A 27,979-nucleotide genomic window follows, 5' to 3' on the forward strand; every position below is an offset into this window, starting at 1 on the left:
ATATGAATGTACTGCATGTATTTTCTGTGAATACAAATTGTACAAATTGAGCGTAGCAATTTAGGCTCGACCAGACATTAACATTTCAGCTATCAATGTGTTAATAGGAGGAGCACAATTGGATATAATTAAACGAGAGTTATTTAAATAATTGTATTTTATATGATGTGTGTATTATGTTGCTTAAATTAAAGCTAAATATACACAAATCAACTGATACGATGTCAATGCCAAATTACCTGTACTTATTGGCTAGTCAGACAATAACATAAAAAAAAAAATTTTTTTAACTATTTAAAAAATAACAAAAAAATCTAACTTTTTTAAAAATAAAATTATAAAATAATTTATATTTTAAAATTATTTTTAGCAATTCTAAAATTCATATAATATTTTCAGAAAAATATCTCTACAAAGAAAATATAGAAAGTAAGTAAAATGCACAATTATTCATAAGTTAAAACAAAAATAAAGGTATAGTCAAATTTTGACTGTTCTTCAAAAATAAAATATTTTAAGAAAAATTAGTCAAATATAAATTTTAGTTTCCATATTAAAAAATGAAATTTAATAATAAATAAAATAACATAAAAAATATTTCTAAATGATAAAAATAAAAATGAAATTCATATTATGCATGCAAAATAATTCAAATAATGAAAATTCAAATTTTCCATAAAAATATTTAATATTTAATTATTTATTTTTGTACAAATTCAAGTGCCGAATCGTTATCCGTTAGTTCTATTGACTGACAATCATTCGATCGTTTTAATGCATGAATGACTGTTTAATTAGCTCACTGACTGACTGACAGAATGATTAATAAACTCGATAATTAAGTGACTGCAATAATGTTGACTGCTTTATTGATTGATTGACTGACTGATTTATAGACTGACTGACAGATGGATTGATGCTTAGACTTTGCATTACGTGCTATAGATACGTTATGTGTGAGACGGAATAACTAAAATAATTATAATAAGAATAATTAAACAGTTGATATATGTACGTATATGATAAAATTTGTATAATAATTGAATCATTTTAGTTTATATTATAATTTTTATTTTGGTTATATACTATATCTAGTTGTATATATAATATAATATTTATTTTATTTTCTACATAGCATATTCCATTTAATTCCATCTCTTAAACACATCATCATACCTTTGACCTATTTTCTTCTTAACAAATATATATGTAGTAGTTTTTTTTTTCTTTTTTATATTTTCTCAACTTCGTCTCTCAAGTCAAATTCTTTGCCATCGATAATCTATAATAAGCAGTTTCCTTGGTCTTTTGGCCTTTAACTTTTCCGTTACAGCTTTGGCTTTTCCTGTGACATTCGGCTCCCTCGCCTCGCCCTCTCCATTGCGCTGCTTCCGTTAGCTTCGCATCACGTGTCAGGTAAAATTGCGGGATGCGCAACACTCCTTCATTAAGTTAATAACAGTTTCTCTCTTTCGACAGAGTACAAAGTGAAATTGCGAAAATCCGTTTCACACTCACACACACACACACACATTTTTTTCTCTCCCGGTGGCGCCTTCTTCGTTGCCCTATTCCTTAACATCCAACCACCAACATCCCCACCCTCTTCCCTCTTCCTCTTCCCACACTCTCTCTGGCCGAGCGCTTGCCTTTTGATGCTGCAACGGGTTTTGCTTGGTTTTGAATTTCAGCTGTGAGAGATAGAAAGAGAGAGAGTGAGAGAGAGGAGAAAGGAGGGGAGGGGAGAGTAGAGGCATTGCTTGTCGGATTGTGTTTTACATCTTGATTATCTTCCGCTTGTTTGTGCTATATAAACACTCACCCACCCACCTAGCACCCACCCACCCACACACACACACACAGAGCTTATAAACCAGGCCAACCCCTGCTGCGAGTGGGCTTTAAATGTAAAATATTTCTATTCAAATCCATTCAAGGATAAGAAGTCAATCAGTCTACAAAGTGCAAAGGATTTTGCACTTTCTCAAATTCAAATTCAAATTCTGTTCGAAATGCTCAGTGTAACGCACAGTGGTAAAAAACCCTGAATAATTTGTCAATTATTTTCAACTAAATTAATGACTCTACTTCTATATTATCTTGCCAATTTTATGGTTTCATACATGTTATAAGTACTATAACACCCTGCGAATGTGCAGTTTATTGAAATATATTTATATTTGTTATTAGATTCGCGTTACTAAAAGAAATATGAATACATTTAACAGGATGATATATTATTTAAATTATCATTTAATTAAATATTAAAATTTTTTTATTTCCATTTTTTTTTTTTAAATATTTTGAGTGTCATAAATTTTTCGCAGTTTTATACAAATTTTGCAACTTCTCTATTTCCAACAATATTCCACACCCTGTTTATACTGGGATAGTGGATAGCTACAAGCTGATAGCTAAATTTCTTAAATTTGCAGTTTCCACATTATTCGAAATGTTCCACTGTGCATAGCTCTCCGTTCCATTCCGTTTCGTAGCGCCTGCACCAACCACAAGCCAAGCAGCCAAGCAGCCAAGCAGCTGGCATGCCCAGACTTAAACTTAATCCCTCAGACACCCCAAGACGTTCCGTAAAAGGCAACAAGCTTGCAAATTGAAACTGTCAATCCTCCATCTCTGTCGCCATCTCGCCTTCAGCTCCTCCTCCTCCTCTTCAGCTCAGTGGCAAGCGCGAAGGCGTCTGATGGCACGTGGCGACACGGCAAGGGTCTGGACACAAAGAAACCAAACGACAGCAGCTGGAACTGGAGCTGTGGCTGTGCCTGTGGCTCTGGCCGATGCTGTAGCTGGAGCATAAACTTCAACACCATCGCCATCACCTATCCATTCTTCAATTACCCTTTCGACTGGGACGCCGGTCACATTATCGTAATCGCATCCTAATTGCGAGAAAATTACGCCCACGTGCGGCCTGTAACCTGATCAGCATCAAAGGAGTCGACACAATGCCGCTCCAGCAGCCACGCCAGCCAAATCGATAAATTTTGAAATGGTTATCGTGTAAATGTGAGATGTGGCAGACGCGAATGCATAATTAGGCAATCAATCTATCAATATATATGTATATATGTATATGTACATCTATATATAAAGATAATATATGAGTATGTTCTTTTGGATGCTGCTGCAATGAAATTATCGGTTAGTTGCTTATCGATAAAAATCGAAAGTTTTGAATATATACATATCCCTATTTTTATAGTTTATTTAAGCTTTAAATTTACTTGATCTAAGCAAGTTGAATTTTTTGCATCGATATTAATCGAAACACTATTTTGATATGTAAATGTATTGCTTACTGGGAGCACTGTCCTATTACCAAATATTTCCAAATATAATCAATTATTCTAAATACTAATAAAATAAGTAGAGTTGATAATAAAAACTTGAAACACATTTAACTATTTGTGCAAAAAAGTACATATATAAATAATTACATATAAATTTGCTCTATTTACGATTACTTAGGCCATAGGTTCAGGGGCCTCTTCTGCGAATAGGAAGCGCCAGATACAGCCGGCCGCAGCAGCGGCTGCCGCATGGGCTACTAAATATGGCCAGATAATTCCCCAACTGCCGTTGACAACTGCGGCCGCGAAAGTACGGAAGAAATTGAGATGACATCCGGTAGTTGGGTACTATAAATATTTGAAAAAAATTGTATATAAGTATAAATATTTATATAAGAACATACGAATAACAGAATATTTATAAAATTAGAGTATATTGGAGTATGAATATAATAGCATAACTGTATATAATATATATATATATATATAAGAGGATAAGACTGCAAGAGTATACGAATATACAATTACAAGGGTAAATGAGGATAATAGAATAGGAGTATAAGGCTATAAGAGTATATGATTATCGAGTCTAAGAGAGTATGGGAGTATAAAAGTAAAAGAATATATGAGTACATAACTAAATGAGTATAAGGATGAGTATGAAATTACAAGAGTATAAAGATCACTGAAGCTAGAATCAAAAGGTCCTTCGATGGCACGAGCTACTATATAGTATTGCTACAGTCTCGAAAAGGAAATATGTATGATTAGAATATGATTGGAATACGAACCGTAGCGAACGATAGTCCTGTAAATATGAATCCGATGCGAAGCGATAGAGTTTCGTATGCTCCCTCGCTGCGAGTATCCCAAGCAGCACAATAGGCTAATAGCAGAAAGAATGTGGCCAGCAATTCGATGGACATAACATGCAATTTGACATCCGTGCCCGATAGACATAGAGACTTTGAGCTTTGTAGAACGGCGAAGGTCAGCGCAATGCCGGCCATGGCGCCTAGGAGCTGGGCGAGCATATACCAAAGCATCATTTGCCACTCCATAATGCCAACAATTGTTGCAGTACCACTGACAGCGGGATTCAGATGAGCGCCGCTTAGCATGGCAAAAATCTGGATAGCCGTCAAATAGGCCAGGCCCCAGGTAAGGGAACTCTGTATGTGGCGCGTATCATATCCACCACCACCTTTCGCAAAACAGCAGCCAAGTGTCAAAACAATTGCCGTTCCAGTAAATTCAGCTAATAGCCTTTTGGCCAGTTCTTTATCAAACGCAAAATTTCCCATTACTTTAATTTGAACGGAAAAAAAAAAAAACAAAAAACAAACAAAAGTAAAGCGAAACGAAAAATAGAAATAATAAATATTTTCGAGATCCAACTACAATGAACAAATAAATTTAACTGAGCTCTCTCACATTTTCCCCGAACGTAAGTCAAAACTGGCCTACTTCAACTTGACATAATTTTGACCAAATTACGATAAACAAGTAAGAAAGCTCTAGTTGAGACTGCTCGACTACGTAATCTCCTGAACCCTTTGAGCAACTGATATTTCAATAATTATTCGCACACACAGACACCGACACACAGACCATTGCAGTGGCTGCTTACTATGGGAAATTAATTGTTCAATAAATTTTCTTGTGGATGCACTGTCTCTAGTATTTGAAATACGCCTTTTACAAAGGTAAGGGCGAGGGGGTGGTGTGAAACAAAAATCGAAATTGTAAAAAATACATATAAGTCTATATTTAAAGTTTGGAGACTGTAGCTTTAAAGGTGTAGGAGATATAATTACATAACTAGTTTCCGATGAGATTTTTAACGATAACAACATATCGGTAGCAGTTATCGATTTTGGGAGAAAACCCGATATTTCAAGTCTTTAGCTCTTATATCTTTTGAGATCGACGCGTTCATACATACGGACGGACAGGGCTAAATCGACTCAGCTCGTCGCTCTTGTGGGGTCTGCCACGCCTCCTTCTGCCTGTTACATACGTTTAACAAAACCATTAAACCCTGATTTGCCATTTTCAATGGGTTCAGGGTATAACAAAATTAAAATAAAAAACAATGGAAAAAGTTCGATTTTCTATTTCAAGTCTAAATGAGCGCGAATGAAAAGGGTTTTTGTCTAAGCTAAACGTAAAATTTGATTTCCGTTTGGCGCCAACAACTTCCATTAACAGTGCCAAATGAGTAACTTCTGAGAGATGAGCCGATATCGCCAATAATTTGCAGATGTTCGAGACTATCGATTTTAAATTTAAATTCAAATGGCGGGTTACATATCGGGGTGTATTCCAATTGTTATCGATGCTCCACTCATTTTGGCAATGTATAAATAATATTAAATTTTGTATTTAAATAAATGAAAACTAGAGAGAAGTATTCGAGGATTCATCATCTTTTCCCTTTATTTTTGATTGTGTGTGTGAATATTTTATGCTTACAGTACCATAATGAGTATAACATTTATTGGAATTGGAGATGAGTCCAAAACTCGATAAGCTATTCAACAAACCGCCAACACCCACTGCATTCAAATATCTGCAACTGAGGCAAAGCTTTAATATTGCAATTTAAAGGTCATCGAACCCGATCAAAACAACATTATGTGATTACAGACTTGGGTTTTTAATTAAATACTTGTTTTAACAGTAATTCTTTTATAGGCGTAGATACATATATGCTAGGTATAGTCATAGACATACACTGACACGCGTTTTACATAATATAAGTTTATATAATAGAATTTATACATAGTTTTACACATAAAATTATCATGTATGTGTGAGCGAGTAGCTCGCCACATTTACATATTCTAGTTGCACAGCAAGAGGTAAATATGTTTGCGAACGTGCCACATGAGAGATTTTGGCCACATTTGGGTTAACATCTTTGCCAAAAATATAAGTAGATTGTTTATGAATTACCGTATGATGCGATGCGATGATACATGGTCAAAGATTACAATGTGTGCATGAGAATGAGAAAGTAATATTGGATGAATTATTACATTTTTTAAATGATTTTTCTTTTTCTTTTTTTTTCTCGACAACAGTTAGAAATACAATTACAAAATTATAATATACAAATACATAAATAAGAATTATAGATTAGATGGGATTGGTCGCCTCATGGAGTCGGCCTGCTCAGTCCGAACAGCTGCTTGGGCTTGACTTGGAATGTGGGCAGCAGCTGCCAGAGCCTGTGCGGAAGATGCGATGATGGGCGTGAGGCGGGCGTTTGATTTCTTTTACAGAATGGGCTTAGTTTATAAGGTTTTCATAACATTTAATTTAATTTAGACGTTAATTTTGCGCCTTACATTCTAATTTAAAATGTTAACATTTAATTATATATAGCATTACTGTTTGCTTGTTTCTTTGTTTTAATTTTATACAGTTGTTTTCTTGTTATATATATATATAATATATATATATAGATATAGATAATAATTTAAATATACGTATATATATATATTATACATTTAGTAATAATTCTTGCTCGCGTCGGTGTATCTTGATTGTTTGCTGTAAGGTATTTCTTTTTTTTTTTTTTGTCGTAATAAATATATATTATTACATATATATTTGACTAATTCATTGTTGCCCAGCGACATCTCTTTGGGCTCATTTTGTTTTGCTCTCAAAGTGCACTGCTTGGTTTTGGATGTATCTATGTATATGAATGTAATTATTATGAATGTTTGTATGTAACAATGTGTTTCAAATATGTCACAGCTAATTTACACCTAACGTGCCTAGACCTTAAAGAAAGTGCAGTTCCAAATGGTTGTTGATTTTTGATAAACTATTATTGATTTTTGTTGACTAATTATTGATTGTTGTTATTGTTGTTGGCTATTGCAATTGTTGTTGTCGCTGTGCTTGTTGCTGCTGTTATTAGCAATGTCCTAGCTAGCAGGCAGGCAGGCAACAAATTGGTTTCTTACTTAGCTCAGTTGATATATGTGATGTTGTTGATGTTATTGTTGTTGATGTTGTTATTGTTGTTGTTGTTGTTGAGTTTGGGTTTTGCTTTTCACGTTTCCTTTTGTTGTAGTGTATGCGCAATGCAAGCAGCAGGCAGTAGTCATAAATCGCAACGCTAACTAAACAGAATCATCTGCAAATAGAGAGAGTGAGAGAGAGAGATTGAGTTATTTAAACAGCTGCGCTAAATACAATGTATCCAATGAGCACGCATACGCACCGTGATACCACCATTTAGTCTTTTTGGGATTCTTGTTGCATGTCTTCACGTAGAGCGTGTTGTCCGGCGGTCGCTTCTTCTCGCGGCAGCTGCTCAACATGGAGGCTATGCTAAGGCACACCGATTGCACCGACAATGCCGGCGACCAGTCCTCGGTCAAGATGGACAGACAGATATGACCATTGCTGTAGACGTGCGGATGCACCGGTATATTGCTACCAATGAATGTTACCTACGAGCAGAGATTTGATAATTACACATAGATTAACACAGATATTCACAACTGTGGCACTTACCTCTGGCGAGTCAAAGGGATATTTATTATTGAATTTAAACAGCAGCTGAAAGTCCTCGCCCTCGTAAAGCGTGCCCTCGAAACCTTTAATATTTATTTTCCATCTATAATTAAGACAACAACCGTTTTTTGTTAGTAACGATAGCTCGTTAAAAGTCAGCAGAAATATTTATGTAAGACAATTGGAGTCATTGTTAAAAACGCGCTAAATTGCCAAATTTAATTAACCAGTTTATGCTCGTTGCTTATTGCTGTTAACTGAACTTGGCCTAGTTGCGGAATTCGGAGATTTTGTGTGCGTGTGTGTGTGTGTGTGTGTGACTTACTCTGATAAGTTTTGCTGTACGCTTTCGGTGTCAACAGTCACACCTGGCGGCGGCTCCTTGATCAAGGACATCAGTTCTTTATGCAAACGACGCTGTAAAGAGCAAAAGACCAAAAGGGAAATTAATTTTGAGCTTAAGTTGACAACAATTTAGCAAGTACAACCTGTCGCCCTTCGCCCGCTCTCTATCTCGCTCTGCCTACCCATTAATTCCCCATAATGCTGTCTATATCGCGTGTTCTGTTGGCCTTTATAAATGGTATATATATATATAGGAATGCAGACCTTATCGCTTACACATTTCCTTTGGGCTTACAAGTATTCAATCTACCTGACTTATATGTACATTTATATATATATGTGTGTGTGTATATATAGATAACTGTTTAGATAAGATAAAACAAAATGGCTTGTGCAATGCTTTTTAGCCGCCTTAAAACTTTCGATTGTTTTGTTGTTTTGCACTTCGACAAAAATTAATTTTCTAATTTTGTTTGCACAATAATCAGTCATAAATATATATATAAATATCAGCAAGTTAACGCTTGATAAGATATAAGCGACTTGAGTACAGCTGTTCTATGCAATGGAACAAAGGAAATTAATTGTCTTTATCACACGACCAAGGTAAATTTAAATTGCTTGGACAAATGTTGCAAACTGACTCAACCAGCTGCGCATACCCCATGCGAATAAAATTGCAGAGGCGATGACTCTCTGCCCGTGTTCCAGGAAAAACTCTACTGACGCAATTTGGCCAATTGGTCTGGCTATATGCACTATAAAACTGAGAAAGCAATTATACATATAAATGGATATATACATACATACATTAATATATATATATATATATATATATATAATCTAATGCAGAAATACCCTTGATTATGCGCAGCTGTTATATTGGCACACACACACACACCGAAAAAAAAAACTTTTCAATTTAAACTTGTCATTAGCAAAAATAAAAAATAGAACTTATGAAAGTGTAAATCCCACAGTAAGACCATAATTCCATTTAGATACGATGCTATATAACCGATAAGTCTACAGCGCCTCAAGGCCAAGCCAGTGCACAAAGTTCGCCTGGCTTTGGGTCTAGCCTCTACTCTTTCTACTTGCCTCCCAGCGCGAGTTGTCCAGCAGCAGGGGCTTGCCGCATTTGGAGACGGCCGGCTTTTGGGGCTCCTTCGGCTCGTTGATGATCTCCGATTTGGGAATTTTGTCTTTGGATTTCTTGAATAGCTTTAGCATTTCGATGGACGCGCAACTCGGACGGATCACACTCGATTATTACAGTTATTCGGGCAAGAAAATACACTTTCCAAGCTTTGCAGCTTTATTTTTTATGATTTGTTATATTTATATTTAAAACGAATATTTCACTAATTCGTTGAACCGCACGAAATGTTGCTGTGTTTTAGACTGAAATCTCAAAAATGAATTTCTTGCCTCGGTTTGATTTATTTCTCTCGTTGCTTTTTTTTTTTTTCAATAGGCAACTATGTTACGTTCGCCCAGGGCCCAGCACAATTTATAAACACACTCAGTCTGCAGCAATAGCCGCATTTTAGCCAACGTTTTCAATTTCAATTTCACTAAACGCACTAAATTCGCAAAGACACGGCCACAATCGCAGCTAAATGCGCCAACGTTTCGTCGCTGACTGTGGCAAAAGCATCGAGAAATTTACTCAAAAAGCAAAACACACATACAGACACACACACACACGAGCACAGATAGCGCTCGGCCCAACCCGATTCTCCCCAACACAAACCCACCCAGCGCGCCAACCCCACCCGACGACCCGCCCCAGCCAGCCGCTCGAGACGAGGCGTCGACAGCGCCAACTCTGCCGGCAGAACTTGTCATCGTCATCGTCAACGTCAACGTCAATGTGCCTCAGTGTGCGTAGTGCATGTTCCTGATACCCTAACCACGCTGAGACAGGGGAGTGCCAGACGCCATAAATACTGAACAGGACGATGTCCAGAATTGAGATATAAATAGCACCATAATCAGCTATATATACGGCTGTTCAGCTATATTTATATCCTTAGCAACATAGCAAATACTTTGCGTACCTTAATACAAGTTAAGATTAAGGATTTCATAAAACTAAATGTATATACAAATTTTATAAAATTTATATTATTTTTGACTGAATATTTTTAATCTAGATTTTTTTAAACAATAGACATATTTTTAAGCTAATTTATTTAATTTTTTTTTTATACAAAAATTTAATTCGATACAAATTGTACTTTTCTTGTACATATATATTTTTAAGGCTCGACAAAATTAAATGAAAATTGATCAAAAATAAAAAATGTATACGTATAAAATTTTAACTAATATTTACTACAATTTAAATATAAAAATATATATAATAATATATTTTTAGTTAGAATAAAATTTAAATAAATTACAAATTTGATTTAGACTAAAGTAAAAATTATTTGGAGCTGTTCTGGCTATAATTAGAGGCATTCCCGCAGCAAAGTCTAGCCTCTAAGGGCATTCCCTAGTCGCTGCAACTCAAGTTATTCAAGCTTTCCCAATTTATAGCTTTATCTTATTTTATTTTTTGTGCACTATCAGAGCGAGCACTTTATGCGCGACCACAGACGGACGGACAGAGAACTCGTTTAGAGATAAGGCTACTAGTATATACACCTCTGAATAGGTGTACAATTTATAAGATTTATTTGTGCAGCATCAGCGAGCGAGCTGAGACGCTGTAAATGCAAGCAGAGCTCGGCTCGGCTCTCTGGCCTGCCCTTCACACTCCCCGTCTCGATCCGCGCAAACTTTGTGTCAATTGGCACGCTCAGACTGCCTGATAAGCAGCTGATAAGAGTGCTGCGTACAAAAATATATACAAACTGTATATATACAATATATGTGTGAATATGTGCCATTTATAGCCGAGCCATAAAGCAGCAAAAAATAGAAAAAAATAATAATAATAATATTTGGCAATACCAAAAAAATTAAGGCCAAAACGCAGCCGCAGCCAAAGTTTGTTGGCCGTAAACGGGCCAATAAAATGAACTTCAGTCAGCGACGTCAATTGCCAATTTATTGCAGTTCGATGAAATTGCAAAATATTTTGAAACTGCAATGCGAATTGCAAACGTGCGAGAATCATCAAATCAATCAATTGCATGAGCTCACTCACACACGCTCGCCCTCTCTCTCTCGCACTCTACCCATCTCTCTCGCACTCTCACTTACTAAATGGCCAATGGATTATGTAATAGGAAAGTGCGGGTATATTCGTCCAGCTGGCTCGTTAATAAACTATTTAGCGCAGCTCATTAAAGTATACGTAATACGAAAATTCAATGAAACTGAAATCTATTAAGAGATAACTAAACTTGAAGGTTTAACTAATTATCTATATAATATATATATTATTATACACGATATAGCATTAGCTAAGCCCTGCTTGAACTACAGGTTATTCAGGCTTGTAATAGACACAGTTAGTCTAACTAATTTTTTGCTTTCATTCCCATTGCTGGCTTTACTGTACGCCGTAGTATATACGCTCCTCAATTGGCGATGTGTGTCAAGAATTGTTTATTGCCACACTAAATATGTATATATATATATGTACATATATACATCTCAATTCTAATTTTCATCTAGCTGCTCAGCTGGCTGTCTGGTTGTCAAGCGCCTAAAGGCAATGGCCCCCTGCTAGGAAAAATATTCAAAAATCAAATGATTTTCTTTTATGTTTATTGACTATCGAATTGGGCTGTAAATAGAATAAGAATCGTAAGCATGTACCCGACTATGGAGTTGATCTGTAAATAGTTTGATAACTGCTTATAGTTCAAAGATCAAGCATGGGGAACTATCGATTAAACTGATCTGGTAACACTAGACTATGGTTCTATGATCTGTAAATATATTCTAAACTCATAATAGGGAAGTATCGATTATCAAGTTGACTTATAAATAGTATCTTAACTGATTTGAGGAAAGTATCCACCATTAAATCAATCTGGAAACAGAATTTGATGGACTATTGACTATCAACTGGACCTAAGCTGATTATAGAGAAGTATTGACTATCGAGTAGACCTTGGAAGTAGTACCTAAGATGACTATGGCGAAGTATCGACCTGGGTATGACATAAAATGTAATATAGGAGTATGGAGTTATCCTTAAAATATTATCTAATTTGTCTTACGATAGGGAACTAACGATCAGTAAATAGAAAATGTGATTACGAAAGTAGCGACTACCGACTTGAGCTAAAAAAGTAATATAAATAATAGGGAAGTAGGAAGTATTTATTTCAGTAAACAAATAACGTTAAATCTCTATGAAATCTAGATGAAAGTTTCATTAATTCTTAGCCTCATTTCAGCTTTTACCTAATGCCTGGCTTTTCTACCTTCAGATTTCCCTCATCATTTAACTAAACCACACTTTCTTTTCGACTTCATTTCGGATCTCTTTTTGCGCAATCATTTAAAAACAATTTTTGATGAAATAGCTAAGAGAACGGAAAAAACTGGGAAAACATTGCGAGATTTTGGTTAAACGCATAAAGCATAGATGAGTAAACAGAGTCAGAGGTAAACAACACGCAGTTTCTTTGTCAGCGATATTCGCAAGAATTTTCGGGTAAACAATAACAAAAATTATATACAAAAAATGGAAAGAAGCAGCAGAAGCGAAAGGCTGATAAACTTGATAAAAAGCAGCTGATAAAGATGCGACACAAATACCAAGTGGGCGTTGAGTGGCCAATGGACAGTGGCCTATGATATGAGCTGGCAGCATTTGCGACGGCTGCTGCTGGGCTGGTGTGAAGGCCAAGCGGATCATAATAGATAAAGAGTGAAAGAGAAGGAGATAGAGAGAGAGAGAGCGTAACAGTTTTGTGAGTCATGTTGGCCTAACAGACGTTTCGAATGCTCTTTGCTCTTAGCTGTTTGCTATTTGCTGTTTTCTGTTTGCTTGGCCCATTAAGCAGCGTTGGCCCAGCAGTCTGGCGATATTTTTGGGCCCCAGGGCGACCTTCGCCACTGAATCACGCCCCACATTATGCAACATTCGCATGCGCCAAAAGCCATAGAAAACGATTTCCTGACTGCAAGAGACTACGGCTCTTAAGCGCATTACAAGCGACAACAGAATGTGCAAAAATAGCAGCTAGCTGGGCGTGGCAGCTACGGAGGGAGGGAGGCGGGGGGTGTGGACTGAATGCGACAGGCGGAAGCGTGCAACATAACCTTAAACTTGCGATTGCTAAATCAACAATTACGACCTTCGCCAAAAGCTTTGCTCTTCTCCCAATCGATAAGAATAAAGTACGTACTTAATATAGATTGTATAGAGAGAGAGCGAGAGAGAGATGTATATATAGAGATATATATTGCTGTATATATACAGCTTCTGCTACGTCACTTGTTCGCGACGTCAGAGTTTTGCTAGTTAATATTTTGCATTGTTCTTGTTCGTTGACTATTGCAGGGTATTAATAACCTAAGCAACAACAAAAACCTGATGACAGAGAGACAGAGAGAGCAACAGAGCGAGAGTCAGTTTTACAATGAGAGAAAGGCGTACATCACGTACGTGCCGTGTGATTAACAGCTGAGACAGCTCATCTTGCCTGGCTCCATTGATTCCACATGTTTATGTGCTCAATTCGCAGCTAATGAAAACAAACCTTTTCAATGTAATCGAAAACTAATCATGAGTCGCGTGGAAACGTGTCCTCAGCGACAACACGTGAAGTGTGCATGTGAAAAGGCAATAACCGTAATGGCTAAATAGATGATATTACAGCTATGGATCTACATTATATGTGAGAACCCAAAACAACAGCTGTTCAGGTAGCTGCGATAGACTTTTTGTTGTAAGTTGATGTCTAGACTTTAAATTGATGCTTGCATATTCTAAATAAATGTGTGGAAGATTCTTATTCAGTTCGGCTTCAATTTGACTTTGTCTTTTAGCGATCTGGCAACGTCAAAAGTAGAGCTAAAACTTGAGAAAACTTGAGACATGATGGACTTCATGGAAAATTGATGTCTAGATGTGAATATGAAGTTTCAATTGGAAAGGCTTTTTCTTTCAGCTTCGATTCGTCTTTAAGTCTATCAGGATGCTGCAAGGCTTAGAATTTGTTTAGTTGATGATGAATATAAATTTCTTAAATATTGCAGTTGGAATATGTAATACCTAAATCTTTTTCCAATTGCTAAATCTTTGTTGCTTTGCTTTAATTAATTTATTTTTTATTAAATGGGTAGATTTTTGGGAAATTAATGATTGTTACTTGATTCTAGTCTTTCATTTTAATAATATTAACAGAAACCCAACTGAAAACACACAAAAATCTGCACTGAGCCTGTTAAGTTGGCTGCGCTAAACCTCATTGCAAAACTAGCATTAGGCATTGGGATGACAGTAATTATTTTAGTATGTAAATCTTTAGCCTCTACTTGATTTTAGTTGAGTGCATGAGGAAATCAGGCGAGCTCTCAATTGCAATGCATGTAAGTCTACTTCTGGGATCGGGGCAATCATAACAGCCACGAGGAGGCACCGTAATCAGCGCAAAGTGTGACTGGCGACAGGCAATTCAATTGAGTTTTAATGCTATAAATGATAATTGATATCATGGCCCGTTGCAAAAATCACAGCAATTGGCGAACAATGCGCTTTTATTTATTACAATTCATTTGCGGTCACTTGATAAATGGCGCCTGAGGAGTACAGTAGAGTAGAGTAGTACAGTGGAGCGGCGATATAAGCTCTGGATATTCACTATTTGCTGCGCGTTGCATGTGACAAAAGATAAGCGGATTAAAGTGTTTGCTTAACAATAATGAAATTGCGCAGGCGAAATAAATTAAATACAAATAAATAGGCTTATCTCTTTAATCAAATCAGGTGTGCGTCGCTTTATAATTATTAATATATATTAAAACAAATATATATAAAATAAACATATTTATATATATATATTTGTAAAGGCATATGTAAGTTTAAGAAATTATCATTGAATGGATTTTTCATTGGGCAGAATGATTAATCGCGGCTTTGTTTCAGCTTGCCTATAAGGAAGTTCAGTATTTAATATAATTTTTTGTTTTTGTATAAAATTGAATGCCTTTGTGTTCTATCTGCGTGTTGCATATTGGAACAGCAGAAGATCGACAAAAAATAACAAATAAGCGAAATTTGAATACGCAGCCTTTGGAGTACTTTGGAACCTGTTCGCTAAAAGTTCTCGCGACATGGAATCAATGCTGAGCACAGCCTATATAGCAGTGACAGAGCTTGCATATCAAATATGAACAAACTGGTTCTCATGGATCTCTACACATATACTAAATATATACATATATGCACATAATCAAGTAGATACATATCTATATAAAACTGCTTTTGGTCAGCTATAAAATGTATAGTAATTTCTATATATATGTACATATATACGCTTGAAAGTGGAAGTGTGGAAATCAACCGAAAAATTCTTGTGCATTTTGTTAACTTTTAATTTTGAAAGCGTGCCAAGAAACTAAGCAGATTTTAAGCAAACAAAAATATGTGTGAACAGATATGCGTGTGGTCAAGATGAAAAAAAAAAAAAAAAAAACAAAGGAATCTCTTAGTCAGTTGGACAAAAATAAAGTCTTGGCGCGTGCCAAGGCAATTAACGGACTAGCCGATTAATTAGCTAGTCTAGTTTAAAACCGATAATTCAATCGATAATTAAAAGCTGATTTTCGCACAGTGCATGCAAATCGTGTAAACCTTTGCCGGAGCGGAACCAAACCGAACGAAACAGAATCGAGTGTAATGCAAATCAGCGCGTGCGAATTCGCGTGTCAACGAGAACTGAATGAATTGGACGGCGAATCCGAAACACGAAAAGCGGGCGAAGTGCGCGTACGCGACGAGCTTTTCGTATTGAGTGAGCGACTTTGTCGGCAGAGACGCTAGATATAAGGGCAGACAGAGCAGAGCACTGAGTACTAAGAAAGAAGGAGGAGGAGGAAGGGAGACAGCAATGAGCTGAGAACAGTCCGCACAGCAGCACAGGATCGATAGATGGCGCTGGCGTTTCAAGGCTTGTTTACGCGACGTAAACAAAAAACGCCACACACGGACGCCGCTATAAACAAATGGAGTGCATTTACAGTTAGAGGCAGCGACTACATTGCAATTTGGTTGCATAAACAACCGATGCTGTCGATTCATATGTGCACTCACTCTTCGCCTGGCCGGCTGGGGGTCAGGTCAGCTAATGAGAGAAACAGCAGAGCGAAACCTTGGCAAGCCACAAGGCTATTGAGAGGAGAAAGTATTGATGGATGCAGAGACAAAGAAGCGTCATTCAATTTGTTATATAATGTGCGAGCGGCTAGCGACTTCCTCCTTGAGCAGGTGAAACCTTGCTGATAATGTCGACACAGCCTCTGCAAGGGTCGTCGCAGCGATAAGATGACGTTGAACCTGTACAATGTTGAAAATTGCTACCGGCAGTGGCTTCGGTTGCGGTTGCGAGCGGCAGCAGCAGCTGACAACAAACATTTGCACAACTGTTTTTGCACACGCTTAATTTACGGCATTTTCATTGTTGTTGCTGGACGCACAGCAGCTGCCAATTGCTGGACAACAGCTGGGATGGGATCAAACCGAATGCAAAGAAGCCACTCACCTCACTGGGCGACATCGATGACATATTCCTAGTTGTTTGATGGCAGTTGCACTTTGTTCGTTGTGCTTCCACTTGTTCACAGTGTTTGCTGGGAACGTCAAACCGCTTATTCTTTGACCTGCTATGCTGTACAATCTTTTTCCTGTGGTGCACAATTTTGAGTTACAAATGTATATGTAGTATATATGTTACATTGCCAACTATAGTCGATCAAAATTTAAATAGTCTAGCCAAAGTGTTTTCTACTTTATGAACTGTGACGTGAGACGCACATCAAAATATACCTGGCATGTTGTTATTGATATTTGGGTTTTTGTTGGTATTAAATTGTATCGGCTATTATATCGATAGGTGATTTTGCACAGCTGTTGTCGAACAACTCATAATATGCTTTCTGTATTTCTGCTAATTGCGTAGGAAGATGTTTTATTTTTATATTATATTAATGGAATCAAATATATTTAAATTTAATAAATAGTATATTTAATTCTCCCACCACTTATTCGTAATTCGAATGTATTGCAACTGAACATATCGAAAACCCCGCCGTTATAGTTTTTGGTATTTATCGGTATTTTAGTATATTCTAGCATAACAAAAGTACTCATGTAGATTCAGTACTTGCAATCAGCTGATAATAATACAATCAAGCGAAAACGCTCAATGTAACTCCAAAAAATAAATGAATTACTGAATTAGTTGCAAATGTAGGGAAACTAGACTTCAAATAACATAAATGAAGCCTGCACGAGCTCTTATAGTTAACATGATTGCATCTTATGTTAATGACGATAAATGCAAACTCTTTCGGCGTACAGTGGTGGCTACAAGAATGTGCATAGCTGTAATCTAACTGCTATCAGGGGTTTGCCTTTTATTGGACTCACTGATAAAGCATCTATGAATTACATTTAAATACACGCGCACCAGTTGCTGAGCTGCTCAGTAGGTGGCTTGCATTACTTTCGGCCATATCAACGAGAACTTGACAACAATGCATTTTGGCGTATTGGGAAGTGGAATTATTGGTCTAACCAGCGCCTTGGAGCTGCAGCAGCAGTTCCCCACGGCACAGGTGTCGATCATAGCGGATCGCTTCAATGAGGACACAGTCAGCTATGTGGCAGCGGGCATCTTTCGGCCGGGCACCAGCTTCATGGGCCCCACCCAGGAGATTACACAGTAAGGGACAGAGCAAGGTCAAATCAATTGACTTCATATATAAACGAATACTCTTTGATTGCAGGCAATGGATGCGGGATGCATTCAACTACTGGGATGACCTGCGTCGCTCCTCAGAATCAGCTATAGCTGGCGTCTGTCAACTGTCCGGCTACATATACTCACGCACCACACCTTCCATTGTGCGGGTAGGTCTACGGCTGCACGGGCTGTCCAGCGCCCTAATCAATTATTCTTATCACATAATTTGATTGCCACTAATGATGTTTACTGTGTGATTATCTAGAATCACTTTATAGAGCAACTGCTGCCCGTTTATCGACGCGCCACAGAGGAGGAGCTGAAGCTGTGCCAGGGCGGCTGGAAGTATGGCTCTTTCTTCACCACCTGCCTAACGGAGAGTCGTCTCTTCTTGCCCTATGCCACCCAGAAGTAAATTTGATTTCAATCTATAGTTAGCCTTGATTACATATTATTCTCGTTTAGATTCCTGTCAAAGGGCGGCCGAGTATTGCGTCAGCATGTGAGCAGCCTGTTCGACGTGCCCCAGGACATTGATGTGCTGCTCAACTGCACCGGCATGGGCGCCAAGGAGCTGTGCAATGATCCGCATTTGGTGCCGATTCGCGGACAGGTGCTGAAGGTGCGCGCGCCCTGGATTAAGACGGCTTTCTATGGGGATTTCGATACGTATGTGCTGCCCGGCTTCGAGACTGTCACATTGGGTGGTTGCCGGCAGTACGACAGCTACAACACCGAGTGGTGCAAGTACGACAGCATGGCCATCAAGGAGCGTTGCTATGATCTGCTGCCCAGCTTGAAGAAGGCGGAAATTGTACGCGAATGTGTTGGCCTACGTCCGCACCGCTCGGTGGTGCGTGTGGAGCCGGAGCTGCTGACAAATGCTCAGGGCCGTCGCCTGAAGGTGGTGCACAATTATGGACACGGCGGCTATGGCGTGACCACCGCGCCGGGCACTGCCAAATATGCGGTGAAGGTGGTGCGTGATGTGCTTGCTGGCAATAGCAAACTGTAGAGGGATTTTTATTGTATTGTTGATTTGTTAATAATTATTAAAATGTTTATATGTGCAATACGATTTTTCTCCAAACTTTAACCGGCATAAACGCGAATTTTGATTGCATTTGGCGTTATAAAATAATCAAAATACGAGCTGGCCATGAAGACATAAATCAATTACAATTTTTGCGATAAGATTAAGCTAAAGTAAACAAAGGTTCAAATTTCGCGCGCACTACTGGGGCTATCGATATCTACGTTCAGTGTTGGGCAATGTTTGCTGTTCACCGCGCAGTGCGCAATTGCGCCGCATGAATGGAAAGCTCGAAAGCTTTCGCTCGCCCACACAACTAACCCGTCAGGCATCGATTTTCACCACTGGAGCAGAAAGAAACAGCAGCTGGACGATTGAAACAGTTCAAATGATGAGAACGTATACAAAACGCTTATATTCGCCGCGCTAGTCAATTCGCCGCACACACACATACACACACACACACACACACTCAAACAGAGACACATGCGTAGCTGCAGGAAAATTTCTGCCTCATTCGTGGTCCTGTAACGACGTGTACAACAGAGCGACAGCAAATTCTAACGAAGCACACAGGAAAAAAAGGTGAAAATCAGTTGAGAAAAAAAAAAAAGAATAGAAGAAACACTTTACCTGACGCCTGCAACTAAATGAATAATTCACTTGTATCGGGCGAGACGAACGCGCGTAAAACGCTGAATAATTGATTGAATAATCGCAGTCGTAAACAAAAAAGCGCAAAAATTTCTAACAGCAGGCAGCAGGCAGTGGTAACTCGAGACCAGTGCCAAGGCTAAATTTTACCCGTGCTGCACGCCACAAACCCCAAAGCCAATACCACTAACAAAAAAAAAAAAAAAAAAAAAAAACGACAAAAAAATTACAAAAGAAAAAGCAGAAATTAGAGCGAAAAAGCAAACTCGCAGTCGCAATATCGATTTGTGTATATGTGTGAAAAATAACAGAAAAGCGCTTACACCCACGCACACACAAGCACACGCATACGTCAACAAAAAACAACAACAACAACAACAGCAGCAGCAGCAGCAGCAGTAGCAGTAGCGGCAGCAGTTGGTCAGAAGGAACAGTCGCAGCACTTAAGGAATTACCCCAGGATCCGCAGGCATCCGGCGCAATACGAGTCCTCTCCCACACACACACACATACACATACAAACATCCTCACACTCATACACATATAGCCAGCAGCAGCTGCAACAACAAAGATAGAGGGAGACAGAGAGAGGAAAGAATAACCGCAAGAACCTCAAGACTAAGTCACAGTAAGTGCATTTGCATTGCCCGTAACAATAAGTATACGCCGCATGGCACTCATTACTTATGTACATATAAATTTGTATATGCATACATACACACACACACACATACGCACTCCCATGCTGGTGCATGCTGGACATGTCAACAACAATATGGGGCAGAGGCAGACCGAGAACTCGCCGTGTTTTGATATCAGCTTTTATTTAGTTCTTCTCCGTTTGTTTGTTTGTTTGTTTGGCCAGTTGGACGGCGAATGTTGTCAATGCCAAATGCACGCAGTAAATGATTTGATTGCATTGTTGTGGCTGATGGCTGCCACCTGGTTGCACACACACAATAATAACAACAATAGCTGAAGGTTAACTAAAAATTTAATCTGTTAAAACTTCCATACTTCCTATATGTATGTATTTCTGTACCTATATTTCGTGTCCTTCAGATGACGTCAAATTGAAACTCTTTTACCCATAGACAACTCTCGCAGTGATATCATTTCACATAATGATGGATTACAAGCGCACACTGAGACCATCTGAACTTTTTAAATTGATTGATTGAGCAGTCTCAAATGGCGAAGATTATTAAGTTTGCTGTGCACTCAGCAAGGCTTTAAAGAAATACACACAAGTGTCCAGCTAGCTTTTGGTATTTTTAAGTACGTTTTTAAGCGCAGGATTGTATATAAATACTATATACATATATACAATATTTACATACTAATGTATATATGTATGAGTATGTATCCATATACATATTTTATAGCCTCTTTAAATTATTAAAAATGTTAACTGCTGCTCCCTCACAAACCTTTTAAATATTAAACGGCAAAGTGGTTAACATTAAATGTTATCGAAGCATTATCGATATATTTTCTAATTTAAAAAAAGCCTCTCAAAGCATCAAAAAGAATTTATGTCCAATTAGCGCGCTTTATGGGCACTTATTGGCCGCATGGAAGGTTTAGGCCCTACTCAACCAATACACACTCACGCTTACCAGTGTTTTCTTGTCTAAATAGCCGAAAACTTTGAAATAGCCAACATTTTGATTGAGAAATTTACAACTGCTGTGCATAATTGAACAAAACACGCACCAATACAGACACACCTACCCACCCGAAGCCCACGCACACACTCACACGGACTACATAGAGAATAAATGTATCTGGCATTTGGCATTTGCTTTGCGATATGCGATGCCGCAATTTGTTATCAATAATTAAACAACAGGCCCACAGGTTATGCTGGCAATTGGCAACAGCTGCTTAATTGTTGTTTCACGGGGAGCTGCTTACAAATTTGAAACATGAAAGAACATCAACAACAACAAAGTCTACAACAACAACAACAACAACGACGACGAGTAACAGTCAACCCTGTGTTGTGTAAAAAAATCGATAATTACCAAGCGAACGAGCTTGGCGAGGCAGATAAAAAGCACGCAGCACGCTCTGATAACAGCCTGCACTTATTTACTTGAACATGACTGTCGCTGCTTGTCGTTGCCTGCTTGTGCATGTCCGTACACGTTTATGCCTGTCTTCGTGATGCGCCTCAAGAGCCTCTCAACAGCCGCCGACCCCGCTGCCAGCGCCGCCACTCACCGCTAGATGGAGCTGTGTCTTTTGCCAGGGGCCTTGACGGTGACGGAAAGAACTTTTGATTTAAACCACGAGCGTGTGTCTGTGTGTGTGTGGGGGGCAAAATGTTGTATGCAGTTGCTCTCGTACAAACAAATTATCGACACAATGTTGTGTGAATAGCAAAGGAAAAAAAAAGTCACTCTTAGCTCAATGTTGAAATAGCCAAAGCAGCTCGGCTCTTTGCTACTCTCCCATTTCTCTTCCCCTGAAGACAAGGCTAAAAGTTGTTCAAGGCCAGGCTCGAGCTGATTGTTGCCTTGTTGTCAGTCGAGGCGCTCTTTGAAATTTCATCATGACGTGACACTCATATTAAAGAACAGCTAATATTCATATTTCCAGAGGGCGAATTTCATAAGGAATTGACAGGCGGCAGCTACATAAAGACCAACTTTCTCTCTCTCTCTCTCGCGCTCTCTTCTCTTTCTATTTAGAGACATATTCTGCAAGTTGCTGTAGGGCTTGCCATTCGCAGAATCAACTGCGCAAATCCTTTAAGCCTGTCTATTTTTGTTGAGCAGTGAGCTTTGTATTTTACAAAAATTGGTTTCAACTTACGTCTTGGAAGTCGTCCATTACTGTAAATTCCATAGGAGCTGACATTTTGCAGGAGCACTTGCAGAAAAAAAATGTCCAATTCGTATGATAACACGCGCACTGTTATAAATTGTTCTTGAGTATCAATAGTTTGTAAGAGTCCATCAAATTATTGTTTTACCAACACAAAAGGGAAATAAATGACATTTGATGTAGCTTGTCTTCTCTCCTTTTAAAATATGTATGTCAAGGTTATTGATTAATAAATTTAACAGCACAACTCGTGCGTGCTATCGCCATAAATCGTCAAAATGTTGATCACTCCCATTGACATTGCAATTGAAAGCTTTCGATACTATCGATATTCGCAAGTACCGTGGCCTATCGCAGGCAGTCCACCTCTTACAATTGACAAGTGAACGAAGAAGGAAAGTGAAATGGCCGAGCATTATCAAATAATATGGCATGTAAAGCGCGTGGTATGCCAAAGTCGTTCATACACTATTTTACTGCCTTTCAGCCACAAATTATACTTGGGCGATGCCAGCTCGTCGCCCAGGACCTTGGCAGCACCTAATCCCTAACCTAATCGGCGCTCCAGGTGGCTTTTTGCACACGCCAAGGCCAATAAGTTGATGCGGCTTTTGTTTATGCTTTTTGAATATGCAAACGCATTTTGTTTAATGCACGCACAGAAAATTCAATTACTTTACAATATTCTGTGTGAAGGGGGCAGTCCACCTGCTGTTCCTCTGGCTGATTGAACAAGGTCAAAACATTCACATACAAATGAGTTACAAAAAAAAAAAAAAAGTTAATTAAGGAAACCAACACTTGGCCACGTGTCGGCGATCTATTCGATCAGCTGTACCCTCGGTACTGTGCCGCCACCAACTGTCACGCCCACGCCCAGGCCATCGCCCATGCCGCACATGGGCACTGCGCTGGGCACAGTCAGCATCAGATCCTCGGCCTGCTCCAGTTGATAGTGGCCGTGGCACTTGTTGATCAGGCTGTTGTCGCCCTCGCTGCCAGTTTTCTCCAGGTTCCTGAAGGTCACACCGTTGTTGTTTTTGGAGTTGCTGTTGCCCTTGTTGTTGGTGCTGAAGAAGATGATGGAATTGGGACAGCACGATTGCAACGATGCCTGCTGCTGCTGCTGCTGCTGCTCCGGCTGCTGCGCCTTGGCCGCTTTGTCGCGCTTGAGCACAGTGGTGCAGATGCTGGCACTGGAGCTGGTGGTTATGGTGGTGGTGGTGTCCAGCGTCTCGATCAGCTGCCCCTCATCATCCGAGTTGGGAATCACAGTGGCCTTAATCTCGTGCACCTTGGCCGCCTGCTGCGGCTGATGCATCTGCGGCTGTTGCTGCTGCAGCAGCTTCTGTTGATCCTGCTGTGACTGTGACTGCACCTGTTCCTCGTCCAGCTCCTGCTGCTGCTGCTGCAGCACCTCGATGCGCATGCGCGCCAGCTGAGTGGCGTCGTATGGACAGAAGTAGTTCAGATTGATGATCCGGTTGCCCAGCTGCTGCACGGGGCGTGAGTTGCGCGAAATGGGCGTGACGCCGTCAGCGCTGAGCAGCTGGCGAAAGTGACGCAGCTGAAAGTCGCTGATGGCCAGCGACTCGGGAAAGATGAACCACTCCGTGCCCTGGTAGCACGGTGGCCGGGTCAGCGAACCGCCGTAGCTGTAGAAGCCCGTGCGAAACGGGTAGATCAGATAGGAGAGTGGAAAGGGCGCGACGTGCACACGCTTGCCGGGCTGCTGCACCAGCTTCAGGTTCTGCATGAGTGGATCCAGAAACGGATTGTGGGCGGACAATTCGAAGACGTAGGCGATCATCAGGAGATCGTAGCTGCTCGTGCTGTTGCGACGCACCGAGGCCCCGGTGCGATGGAGCACCTGCATCTCGAGCGGAAACTTGCGATGATTGAGCGTGTGCTCGGAGCCCTCGCTGTTCGACCAGCCCCAGTGGAAGCAGAGCTCCACAAAGGTGTAGCTGGCCAGCAGATCGGCTCCACTGATGGTCGGCACATTGCTGCGAAACTGGGCGCGCAGCAGCAGCGTCTGTCCGGTGTTCTCCAGCACAATGCTGGCCGGCAGCTCGTCGTAGTGATTCCAGTTGAGCAGCTCGCGTATGGCCAGACGCTGCACCACCTGCTCGTCAATGTTGACGGGACTCTGATTGATCACCGACTGGGTCCAGGTGTGCGGGCCGTGCATTATGGTATAGTCAAAGCTGCCGGCCACGCCCTTGACGCCATTGCGCCACAGATACGAAAAGGGATAGAGTCTACTGAAGCCCTGGAAACGTTCGCGCAGCTCGTCGCCCAGTTCCTTGCGCAGCTGTTCGTCCGCCTGGTTGAAGAAGCTGAGCAGCAGACAGACGCCGGTGGCTATCAGCGGATGCTGCCAGGCCTGGCTGAGCAGCAGGCAAACGCCCTGTGCCAGCCAACTGACCAGCATGCCCAGCGTGGTATCGAACATGGTCCTGGTCTCCGAGTCCGAATGTCCGAATGATGTACACAAAGAGAAATTCAAAACGATAAAAAACGAGCAAAAACAAGAAGCGAAACACCAATGGGCGGTGCTCAGAAATTTAATTTAAATTGAGACTGATTTTGAATAGAGAATGGAATTTTTGCTATATATATATATAAATATATATGTATATGTACATACATATATAGACATATATATATATATGTATATATGTATATATATATATATATTTGAGCCGAAGTCGAGCAATTGATGCTAGTGTTAAACTGTCGCTGCGAATAATGATTTCTCTCGACATGAAAGTTTTGCTGGAACAAAATCCAGGCTAAGCTGATCTAACTCAACATATCTGAATCTCTTACAGCACATAATTATGGCCGGCGGCGGGGATCCCAAGTGGCAGAAGGATGCAGCCGATCAGAATTTCGACTACATGTTCAAGCTCCTCATCATCGGCAACTCCAGTGTGGGCAAGACAAGTTTCCTCTTTCGCTACGCGGACGATAGCTTCACATCGGCCTTTGTCTCCACCGTGGGCATCGACTTCAAGGTGAAGACCGTTTTCCGCCACGACAAGCGCGTCAAGCTGCAGATTTGGGTAAGTCCAGCAGGATTCGAAGCCTCATCAACTTATTTTTTTGTTAAAAGCAAACGCAATTGGTGTAGCTCATTCAGTTCGAATTTGTTCTGATGGCATCCATGCCTGAGTCGATCAGTTTTTTGAGCTAATCTTTGTCTTCAGCCAGCTCTGTTACGACTATCGTATATTCTGGTTCCTTGATATATTATGGGTAGACGTAAAAGGAATCGAGGTCGTATTACAGTCGAGTCACAGTCAGATCTCTCATATTGAACTCTTATGTTATAAAGTCCTATTTAAATATGGGTTTTATTCTCTTTACTTATACTTATATTATCATGGCTCAGGTAGCTGGAATGGAAGTATCAGATTTGACTAAATTGTCAGGAGGTTCAACTAGGAAGTTATCGCTTAAGGTCAAGTTCGACTTAGTATATTATCCATTTGAGCCTGAACTCTTTTCTAAGACAAACCCACTTACCTTAGCTAGGCAAGGAAACTTCGTTTATGGCAAGAATTACTCCTAACTTAACTTACTCTAAAAACTAAACTTCCCTCGCCTCTTTTCACGCCCAATAAAGCTTAGCCATAATTATTAATTGACCTTAGTTTCACGACATTAGAAATCTAATTATCAACTGTTCAGCAGGTATCAAAAGGCAAATTCTATAAATGTTTAAGCACGCAGTCCAATTAGTTAGCGTAGCTCTTAGCTAGATGAAAGGCACTCAAAAGGCGCAAAGATATCTCAACTGAATCGTATACAATGAAAAGCGAAAAGCGCCCACTCATACACACACACATATACATAGCTATTCAGCTATTCAAGCTATTCAGTTATTCAGCTATTCAGCTATTCAATTATTCAGTCATTCAGCTACCGCAATTATTTTGCTAATTGCTAATTGGAAATCGTTCCACAGACATCCTCTTTAACCTATACCCTGAATTATTTGAAAATCAAAATGGGCTTCCAATTGAAATAGTCAATATATAAATAAGTGTAGCATACTTTTGTGGGCCGAACAAAAGTAAATGTGGCACAGTTACTAATGTGACAAGTTGGCTCACAATTAACACAGATAAAGATAGGAAGAACAAGAGGGAGGTCGAGAGACAGAGAGAGAGAGAGAGAGAGAGGCAGACAAAGAGAGAGCGAGAGAGGGAGAGAGAGAGAGAGAGAGTCAGCTCTATTGATTGCCGAGAGCTGTGTCTATTTTGGCATCAGTGTCATTGAGCGACTGGCTCGTTGCAAGGGCAACAAGTTTTACAGGTGAGCGCACGGCGAAGTGTTCCCACACGACCACAGCTATGGGCATTCATACATACATACATAAAGGTGTGTGTGTGTGTGTGGGCAGCACTAATTGCGTTTGCGTTTGCGTTTTATGCACATGACATGTAAATGTAACACTCAGACCTTACCTCACTGACCATAACGTTTGCTTTCCTGTCTGTGTCCATGTCTCTGCCTGTGTGTGTGTGTGTGTGTGTGTGTGCGTGTGTCCTTGTGGGCAACAGGATACGGCTGGGCAGGAGCGTTACCGCACCATAACCACAGCCTACTACCGCGGCGCCATGGGTTTCATTCTGATGTATGATGTCACCAATGAGGACAGCTTCAACTCTGTGCAGGACTGGTACGTAGCTGGCATACACTGCTGTGCGTATGTATGTGCTTAATGATTTGATATGCTGATACTGCTTTTTAGGGTGACACAAATCAAGACGTACTCGTGGGACAACGCTCAGGTCATATTGGTGGGCAACAAATGCGACATGGAGGACCAGCGCGTCATAAGCTTCGAGCGCGGACGTCAATTGGCCGATCAGCTGGGCGTTGAGTTCTTTGAGACATCGGCCAAGGAGAATGTGAATGTTAAGGTAAGTGCGAATACAATATCTGATATATACATATATATATATATATGTGCATACTAATACCGATTCAATGTACGACAGGCTGTCTTCGAGCGTCTGGTGGATATTATATGCGACAAGATGTCCGAGAGCTTAGATGCAGATCCAACGTTAGTCGGCGGCAACCAGAAGGGACAGCGCTTGACGGATCAGCCGCAGGGCACGCCCAATGCCAATTGTAATTGTTAAACGGAGACAATTAGTCGAATGTTATAGACAAAAGAAAACAAAAGAAAAGAAGAAACTAACTAGCCTACACACACATAGACACCCACACACACACACACACACACACACACACACACACACACACACACACACACACACACAGATACACACATACACGCAGTACAGTTACAATTTGAACAAAAAATTTGGGGAGCGCAGCAAATGAGATGCAAAAACTTATAGAGGAAAAAA

General features: G+C 39.9%; 5 protein-coding genes and 1 long non-coding RNA gene across 9 annotated transcripts; 3 read left to right on the plus strand and 3 right to left on the minus strand.

Moving 5' to 3' along the window:
• The first annotated feature begins 398 nt into the window (after positions 1-398).
• LOC122757688 lies at positions 399-2,224 on the plus strand. Its single transcript, XR_006357802.1, has 3 exons — positions 399-429; positions 1,334-1,416; positions 1,480-2,224. It is a non-coding gene; the product is annotated as an uncharacterized LOC122757688 (long non-coding RNA).
• A 1,166-nt stretch (positions 2,225-3,390) lies between these two features.
• LOC6579003 (aquaporin) lies at positions 3,391-4,727 on the minus strand. The gene is made up of 2 exons (XM_002004864.4): positions 4,100-4,727; positions 3,391-3,656 (listed from the first exon to the last, which is right to left on the minus strand). Exons 1-2 carry the CDS (start codon positions 4,610-4,612, stop codon positions 3,483-3,485), a joined length of 687 nt encoding a protein of 228 aa, XP_002004900.2. The 5' UTR covers positions 4,613-4,727; the 3' UTR covers positions 3,391-3,482.
• A 2,142-nt stretch (positions 4,728-6,869) lies between these two features.
• On the minus strand, positions 6,870-17,149 carry LOC6579004 (ubiquitin-conjugating enzyme E2 W). 3 transcript variants are annotated; one of them, XM_015163415.3, is made up of 6 exons: positions 15,961-15,976; positions 9,291-9,593; positions 8,170-8,261; positions 7,845-7,947; positions 7,549-7,780; positions 6,870-7,461 (listed from the first exon to the last, which is right to left on the minus strand). In XM_015163415.3, exons 2-6 carry the CDS (start codon positions 9,420-9,422, stop codon positions 7,448-7,450), a joined length of 573 nt encoding a protein of 190 aa, XP_015018901.1. In that variant the 5' UTR covers positions 9,423-9,593; positions 15,961-15,976; the 3' UTR covers positions 6,870-7,447. The 3 variants fall into 3 exon arrangements, with proteins under 3 accessions (XP_015018901.1, XP_002004901.1, XP_043867045.1); XM_002004865.4 differs by lacking the exons at positions 9,291-9,593; positions 15,961-15,976 and adding an exon at positions 16,868-17,149; XM_044011110.1 differs by lacking the exon at positions 15,961-15,976 and having other exon boundaries at positions 9,291-9,829.
• Positions 17,150-17,511: 362 nt separating this feature from the next.
• On the plus strand, positions 17,512-19,166 carry LOC6579005 (D-aspartate oxidase). The gene is made up of 4 exons (XM_002004866.4): positions 17,512-18,049; positions 18,114-18,237; positions 18,336-18,481; positions 18,536-19,166. The coding sequence occupies exons 1-4, from the start codon at positions 17,862-17,864 to the stop codon at positions 19,083-19,085; spliced, it is 1,008 nt and encodes a 335-aa protein (XP_002004902.1). The 5' UTR covers positions 17,512-17,861; the 3' UTR covers positions 19,086-19,166.
• Positions 19,167-19,549: 383 nt separating this feature from the next.
• Positions 19,550-27,820, plus strand: LOC6579007 (ras-related protein Rab-3). Of its 2 annotated transcripts, none has more exons than XM_002004868.4 (5): positions 19,550-20,385; positions 25,424-25,657; positions 27,161-27,279; positions 27,352-27,523; positions 27,602-27,820. In XM_002004868.4, the coding sequence occupies exons 2-5, from the start codon at positions 25,433-25,435 to the stop codon at positions 27,746-27,748; spliced, it is 663 nt and encodes a 220-aa protein (XP_002004904.1). In that variant the 5' UTR covers positions 19,550-20,385; positions 25,424-25,432; the 3' UTR covers positions 27,749-27,820. The 2 variants fall into 2 exon arrangements, with proteins under 2 accessions (XP_002004904.1, XP_015018902.1); XM_015163416.3 differs by lacking the exon at positions 19,550-20,385 and adding an exon at positions 22,971-23,035.
• LOC6579006 lies at positions 23,204-25,342 on the minus strand. Its single transcript, XM_002004867.4, has one exon. It carries the CDS (start codon positions 25,042-25,044, stop codon positions 23,410-23,412), a length of 1,635 nt encoding a protein of 544 aa, XP_002004903.2. The 5' UTR covers positions 25,045-25,342; the 3' UTR covers positions 23,204-23,409.
• Positions 27,821-27,979: the final 159 nt, after the last annotated feature.

The sequence above is a fragment of the Drosophila mojavensis genome, unplaced genomic scaffold (genome assembly GCF_018153725.1).
Source record: "Drosophila mojavensis isolate 15081-1352.22 unplaced genomic scaffold, ASM1815372v1 contig_80, whole genome shotgun sequence".
In the NCBI taxonomy this organism is placed as follows: Eukaryota; Metazoa; Arthropoda; class Insecta; order Diptera; family Drosophilidae; genus Drosophila; species Drosophila mojavensis.